This window comes from Dipodomys ordii, unplaced genomic scaffold, assembly GCF_000151885.1.
Source record: "Dipodomys ordii isolate 6190 unplaced genomic scaffold, Dord_2.0 Scaffold24, whole genome shotgun sequence".
NCBI lineage: Eukaryota > Metazoa > Chordata > Mammalia > Rodentia > Heteromyidae > Dipodomys > Dipodomys ordii.
Window position 1 is genome coordinate 16958913 of NW_012267240.1, and position 8035 is coordinate 16966947.

Consider the following 8035-nt stretch of genomic DNA (forward strand, 5'->3'; position numbering starts at 1 on the left):
TTCCTTCCTTCCTTCCTTCCTTCCTTCCTTCCTTCCTTCCTTCCTTCCTTCCTTCCTTTCTCCCTTTCTCCCTTTCTCCCCCCCCCTTTCTCTGCCTATGGGATGTTCCTATATCCTGTAGATTTACATATCAAGTGAACAATGATGTTTGATTATAGAACTGTGGGGTGAACAGAAAAGACAGCATAATAAGTCTGATGGACACTTAAGATACACCGACAAGCGAAGAATATCATTTTTGGTACAAAACTATTAAATAACCAACACCATTGGCCCTGGAGGCAGGGGTGTCATGCAGTGCATGCTGAGTGTGCAGGCAGCCTGGGGTTTATCCTCACCACAGAAAGAAAACAAACCTCTGTACAAGATGGCTAGGAGATGAACTGCTCTTTTTGTCAGTGGCTGGAAGGAAAGATTAATTACAATTTCTCTCTCTTTTCCACCTGTGTTTCTGCTGTTAGCCTGAAAAATGGAATAAAATTAAGCTCGTAGTCACCCAAGAAGATGTCGAGTTGGCATACCAGGAGGCAATGATGAACATGGCCCGGCTCAACAGGACAGGTATGGGGCCGGGAACAGCTGGGAAGGCTGGGTGCATATATTTTAGGCTTCTTAGGCCATATAGTCTCATTTGACGATTACTGCTTTCTTTCTACATGTGTTTAATTGCCAGGTTTGGCTAGTGACCACAGGCCATCTTCTCTTGGCACTAGGTCTCCTTCCATCAGTCACTCACAGGAATCGAGAGTCCCGGAGTCCTTATGGTGATGGCCCTTACAGTTGTCCAACTTCATGGTGTCGTGAGAGTGACACCAGTAGGCACTGGTCGGTTTTGAATAGTGATGATTTCCCAGTGCGATCTGGCCCCACATGCTGCTGGGCATAGCAGCATGCCATACATCTTGTGCTCAGCCTTCTGGGTGCACCATGGTGCATGTGCTTGGTAGGCTATATGTGTTCTACGCATCTTTTGACTTAAGATAGTTTGGATGCAGCATTATCACTGCCCTATTTTGCATTGAGGAACATCTATACTTTGTGTGTTCACAGGAGGAAAAAAGTATTAAATGAGACTTTTGTATTAGGGGGGGAAAAAGCTGACCAAGGGAAATCACTGGATAAGTTTAAGCACCTTATACACGTAGGTTTTTCTTGCATTCTAAAGTAGTATATAAGCTGTGTCCTTAAATAGTTGTTTCTCTGTTGTGTTGTCTACCATTTAATGGTGTTGGAGTCTTCTCTGTGTATAGCTGTAGTGCATTCATTTTCACTTCTGTATAATTTTCCAGTGTTTGCTTGACTTGTCTGGTTCATTGTTGGTGGACATTTGAATTAGTTACTTCTGCAGAACTTTGGTGGCTGAGCCTCTATTACCTATGCCTCAGCCTTTCTAAATAGTGCAAACTGGCTTTTAAATGTTATTTCCCATTTACATCAGGGCACTACATTTAACTTCTTTTTATTTTTGTGCTGGTCCTGGGGCTTGAACTCAGGGCCTGGACACTGTCCCTGAGATTTTGTGATCAAGGCTAGTGCTCTAATACTTGGAGCCACAACACCATTTCCAGCTTTTTGATGGTTAATTGAAGATAAAGAATCTCACAGACATAACTTTCCAGCTAGCTTTGAAGTGTGATTCTTAGATCTCAGCCTTCTGAGTAGCTAGGATTGCAGGTGTAAGCCACCAGCACCCGGCTCTTTTAATTTCTTTTTTATGTCTGTCTTCCCATTTATTTTTATGGTTTTTCTTCTGCAAAAGATTGATATGCTTAATACAGAAAGTTTTTAGAAAATAAGAGAAGATTGGCCACTGACCCAGCACTCCCAAACACATCTTAGTATTTTATGTTTCTCTAGGCTTGGATGACCCTTTAATCTGTATTGCTAAGTGAAAGCTGTATACTATATGACCACATGCTATAAAGGGAAAACTCTAGAAACAGTACATAGATCAGAGGCTTCCAGGGCTAAAGGGTAGGGCACAGGATGGCAGCACAGTGACACTGCTTGTGATGAAAGTGGTGGTGGCTGTGTTGGACATTTATACAAACTAGAGTTAACATACAGCTGCCATGTAACCTGGATTTTAGTTGATTTATTAGCACATTTAATCAGCTGCACTGTATGCAAAATAATAGAACAGCCAACCTCAAGATTATGTGGGAAATTCCTGCCCTTAAGCCCCAAATGGCTCCAAAAAAATAAAGTTGATGACTTTTCTTAAGAGCATGAAATGAGTCCCAGAGCTCAGGGGCCTCAGGCAGAAGCATCGAGACTTCAAGTCTAGTCTGAACTACATAGTAAGACCCTACCTCAAAAATAAGAAGTAAATAGAAATGTAAAAGAAATGAAGTTTTCAAACAATTCCTTCCTAGTAAGAGCATTTTAAGTCAGGCATTCTGTCCTAGTCCTGTGTGATTTTAGGACAATTTAACAGGTTTCCATCCCTTGAGATTATAATTCTTTTGTGTGGTCTTTTCAGTTTACTGGGAAATCATGCGTTGAAGATGCCGATAGGTTCCCAGTGGCTCAAATAAAAGTAAGGCATTAGCCTTCCCAACTTCACACTGGCTTTTGATGACTTTTATACTGTATTTTTCATGATTCTTGACAAAATGAGGAATTTTGAGGTCACTGGGTAACAGTCATCCATCTGCCCCCTCAGCTGCAGGACTCATGCACACGTTCAATGCCCACGCAGCCACAGACATCACAGGCTTTGGGATTTTGGGCCACGCACAGAACCTGGCGAAGCAACAGAGGAATGAGGTGTCCTTTGTAATTCACAACCTTCCTGTGCTGGCCAAGATGGCTGCTGTGAGCAAAGCCTGTGGGAACATGTTTGGCCTCATGCATGGGACCTGCCCAGAGACATCAGGTAGGAGGACCTGGGACCCAGCTCTGGGTTCACTGGGGCTCTGTAATGCATGAATGTGTCCCCGCTTTCTGGGAGGTCCCTTCTGTGTATGTGAGACCCACAGCTGCCATTTTGAGTTAATGTCCTCGTTCTCGATATGGCCATATGGTGGTGCTGTAGGTTAAATAAATCATTACCCAGCTTTCACTGGAAACAGAAAGTGTCTAAAACTGTTTTAAGAATAAAATGGCATATTGTGCTTTAAAATGCTATTTCTCTTTACCATACCTCTTCTTGTTCACCTTTTAGCTCTCCCTATTTTATTTTTTAACTTCTTTAGCTTCTCTCATTTCTGTTTCCTTTATAACTACTTTTATACCCCGAGGATTTAGAAGATACAGATGCCTAGAGACCTGGCTCCTAGAAAACCTAATGCCTGGTCTGGGGGGGAGGGATGCTACTTTCCTGGAAGGTTGTGGTACTAGGCCAAAGGTGGGTACTACAAAGCCCTTCCCAGACTCTCAGCCTTAGCTGCCAAAACCAAAAGTATCTCCTAGGAAACAGATTATTTTTCCTGCTGACTGTGTGTGTCTGCCACCTAGTGGGCACTGAGTGAATTTTTTATTTTCTTTATTCAGAAGTGAGAAGTTTTTGGTGGGCCTGGTAGTGCCAGTCTGTAACCTCAGCACTTGGGAGGCAGAGGAAGGAGGATTTTGAGGTTGAGGACAACCTGAGCTATCTACAGAGGGAGGTTGTCTCAAAACAAACACATTTTTCAAAGCTTTTTTTCACAAGTATACAAAAGGAACATTTCTCTTTTATTCATAAATAGGTCTCTTAGTTTAGCACAGAACAGTAGCTACCATGTATGTTACTAAGGCTCACACACCTAACTGCGCAGTATTAAATGGTTCAGATGGGTTATTTCCAAATGTATGTGTTTTGTAATAGTAAGATTTGCCAAGCTGAGCACTGGTGACTTATGTTTGTAATCCTCACTTTTCAGGAAGCTGAGATCTGAGGATCATGATTCAAAGCTAGCCTATGCTAAAGTCCATGAGACGCTTCAATTAACCAGAAACTGGAAGTAAAGCTGGTTCGAATAGTAGAACACTAGCCTTGAGCACAAAAACTCAGGGACAGTGTCCAGTCCCTGAGTTCAAGTCCTAGAAACAGACACACACAAAAGGAGATTTTGCCAAAATACTTCGTCTACAGAATTTGAGGTCATAGAGGGGATCCTTTTTTTTCTGCCAAAGGCTCTTTGGATAGAGCTAGCACCAATCTTAGACCGTACAAAATTGTCAGCTTTAGAATTACCTGCTATTTTGGTCAGACATTCATTAACTCACTCCTAATGTGATAGCTGGAACTTCTTTCCTGAGGCATGTGACACTAGGTGAAGCTAATGATGTTGCTACTCACACCTGCTTTTCCAGGTTTGGGTTGGAGGGGGATCTGGAATTTGAGTTCTGCATCAATTGGTCATGTTAGAACCAGACCCATCAGTTTCTATGGCCTCCTTCAGTCCCACCCTTGCCTTAGTTGAATGAAAAGAGCAACTTGAACAAGGCTTGGTTGCCTTCCTCTGTTGGGAAGCAGTTTCGGAGAAGCCATGGGTTGTTCTCTGCATGTGACCACTAATGCTGAGTCTTTTCCTTTGTCAGGAGGCCTTCTGATCTGCTTACCACGTGAGCAAGCAGCTCGGTTCTGTGCGGAGATAAAGTCCCCCAAATACGGCGAAGGCCACCAAGCATGGATTATTGGGATTGTAGAGAAGGGTAACCGCACGGCCAGAATCATAGACAAACCCCGGATCATCGAAGTCGCGGTGGCCACTCAGAACGCAAACCCCACGCCTGGTGCCACCTCCTAATCTAGGCAGTAATAGCTACTTGGTTGTGTTTTTTAATAGATCTATTTCCTTTATCATCACTTCAATTAAAGACTTACGAACAGCAAAAATTTCATTGTGTCTACACATCTGGTAACCTTAGATGGGTTTGTGAGTGGATGCAATTAATAAGATGAAATCCATGGCCTTCTCTCCTGTTACATTAACTGCAGACGCACCCAATCTTGAGGCAGCTTCTGAGTTGAGAATTATATTGTTATCCAATACTGTTGATTCATTTTGAATCTTTAGACACGTATCTCTTGCCGCATAGGCTCTTTCTCAAGGTGCTTCCCCACAGCACAGACACTACAAGAGTAGTGCCACATAGCAGTCTGTGTCTCTTCCCTTTGTGTGTATTTATCATATCAGTCTGTTTTTCAGTGTCTCGGATGGTATTCTGGAAAGAACTGGGAAGCACCATGGTGGCCTCCTGTAGTACGAGGTTGCATGGTTCCTTTGAGTCTTTGATTCTGACCCAGGACATTCTCCAACAGTGATTCATTCAGTTCACCAAGCCGGGTGCTTCGCTCTGCATGGAAAGCACTTTGAAGACAAAGAAGAAATCTTGCTTTTTTTTTTTTTTGGTAGCCTTCCTGATACTTACAGTAATAACATTTGTTTTCTTTACTGATGGCAGAAAAGGATACTTTTTGCAGTGTAATTAGATGTTGTACAGTGCAACAAGGAATTGCCTTCGATGGGGGTTCATGTACAGTTCTCAGTGACAACTCAGTATATAACTAACTACGCAAATCATTTTTAAATATAATCAGTAATAAAGACTGTTCTGTGGATGGTAGTGTTTCACACATTTTATATTTTGTATAGTGATCTTGGGCCTTTCTGTCCTATGGTCAGCAGCGCCATAGCCCATTCTTAGCATTACTTGCCCTTCGCGCCAGTACTTTTCTTGTGCACGCTTCTTGTGATCTGTGTTAAATCTGCATTGCCAGCGTTGCAGCTTGAACGTAAACTTGTTATTCAAATAAATATTTAATTTTTTTAATTGCTCTTGTATAATCAGATGCCCCTTTTAGTATTATTTTAGAAGCATTGGGAGGGTTTTGCCTAAAGTACAATTTATCGGGGAAAACTAGATTTTAGTTTTATAAAACTTTTAAGTCTTTCATGGGACCTATATTTTCTTGAATTAAATTTTGTAGTTCTAGAACAAATAGGCAATCTAAAAGGGTGATATCTGTGTTACTTAAAGCAGAGGCTTCCTTATTGTTACCTACTGAGCAGTTCAGAGGGGTTCCCATCGCTAAGCGCAGGGCACCCTCCCATGTCTGTCTTCATGAGAGAAAACCCTGGCTTTCCAAGTTGCTGAACGCTTCCTGCTCGCAAGCACCAAAGCTGCGCTTGTGATCCAACTGACCCTACCACAGGAAACCACTGCCCAGCAGATGAAGCTCCCTGCCAGGAAAAGGCTGCAGTGTGGGCATGCCCTCCGGGGGCCATGTATACCTGGAGCAGAAGCCACCGGATCTGGGGTCCAGCTGAGGAGGCTGCCACAGGAGGGACACTGACGGGACATTTTATAGAAATGTATACAGATGTTGGTCCTTAAAAGCTGCCCACCAGTGGTCTGCAAAATAAAATTTGTTGGAAACCTCTGAGTGCACAAAATGACCTGTTGAGCTTTTTCTGGGTTTTTTTGTTTTGTTTTTTGTTAATGTGACATCTAATTCTGTGTCGTCTGTCCCATTTGCTGGGACTCTCCTTGGTGATGGGCATACTGAAAGCAGTGAAGCAGCTAATCCCTGGAGAGCCTCTTGATAAGATTCACATTCATAGAGGAAGGACCTGCACACTCCAGGTCTGTGGTGTTCTTGACCAGTCCTAGGGGAAAGGACTTGACTGTAAAGTGGTAATTTTCCTTAAAGACGCACTTGGGTCCTCTTGGACTGCCATCGTCTGACGGTTAAAAGAGACCTCCTTGCTCTTTTCCTCAGACTCACAGAATCGGGATGGAAGTATGCTTACAAAGGTTCAAAACCTTCACTCATTGCCAAAGGAGTGTTGCAGAGGTTAGGAATGAAAAGAAGGTGGATATGATTTTGCAGTGTGCTTTTTCAGTGTGTTTTCAATCTGGGCCATTCTATTTTCCATGTCTGAGCTATGGCTCAGCAAAAGAGGAATGGGGCGGGGGGGGGGGGGGGGGAGGGAGAAGAGGGAGAGGGTACCTTGAATCAAGTGACTTCTTAGCCAAAGTCTTAAATAGAACATTTTAAGATAAAGCAAACAGTAGATAAATTGAACGTGAAGTGTGTTGGTCTTGATATACTGGTCTGTTGTGTAAATCCTGTGATACAGTTATATCTAAAAATACCATCTTAAAATGCACAGGATTGGTCAATACTTCCCAGAGAATGGTTCCCCGCTGAGCCAGTTCTTCACCATCAGTTTGCAAAACATTAGAACTAGCCGGTTATTAACAGACTGTTGAAATATCTACATTGTGTTTGAATCTAAGAAAACCTTAAGTATTTTGTAAGCAATAATGTACTTTTTGACTCCGTATATTATAGTCTTCCAAGTTCTTCATGCCTTACAATGAATAAACTTTATTTTTTAACTGTTCGGATGATAGATATGTGAGTTGGTCACAGTCTGAATGTTTAACTTTTGTGTTGTTGGTCCTGGGGCCTGAATTCTGGGCTTGGAGGGTATCTCTCCCTGAGCTTTTGCACTCTACCATTTGAACCACAGCTCCATGTCCAGCTTTTTGTGGTTAACAGTCTCACAGACTTTTCTGTCTGGGCTGGCTCTGAACTGCCATACTCAGATGTCAGCCTCTTGAGTAGCAGGATTCTGGGTGTGAGCCACCAGCGTCAGGCTTTGAATTTTAACATTGTTAAGAGCTTGTGAACTGTGGTCATTGTTCATGTTGTCTTTGACACTTTCCTACTGGAAGCCTTACATGGTCATCCTGTCAGCCTTCCTTCTACTTAACTAACAAATATATACCACCAGTGCTGTAGTCCAGTTGTCTGTAGGACACCAATTTGGATGGCAGGCTGGGATTGGAAAGTCAGTAAAATATTTAGGGGCTCCACTGGTTTTAAGGCAGTTTCTTGGTCAGTGGCAGTGAGGCCCTGGACAACATAGCAGAGTGACAACTTTTAGTAACCAAATTTCCTCCAGTGAGGCTAGGATTTCCTGGGCAGACAAGGCCTGGACTTGCAATGATCTCATAAATGAGGTCTCCACACTCAAGATGGTCTGTACTTGTTACCACAATTTTCCCATACCTATTTTTTAAAACTCTGTCCTGACTC

At 42.8% G+C, this 8035-nt stretch overlaps 1 protein-coding gene across 1 annotated transcript in view; it reads left to right on the forward strand.

The window, feature by feature from the left end:
• Sephs1 (selenophosphate synthetase 1) overlaps window positions 1-6373 on the forward strand; it is a 26025-nt gene extending 19652 nt beyond the window's left edge. The window contains exons 7-9 of the mRNA XM_013014607.1: window positions 462-561; window positions 2666-2878; window positions 4525-6373. Coding sequence (XP_012870061.1) covers window positions 462-561; window positions 2666-2878; window positions 4525-4733 — 522 coding nt within the window. The 3' untranslated portion in view covers window positions 4734-6373. The remainder of the gene's footprint in view (window positions 1-461; window positions 562-2665; window positions 2879-4524) is intronic.
• The last annotated feature ends 1662 nt before the right edge of the window (window positions 6374-8035 follow it).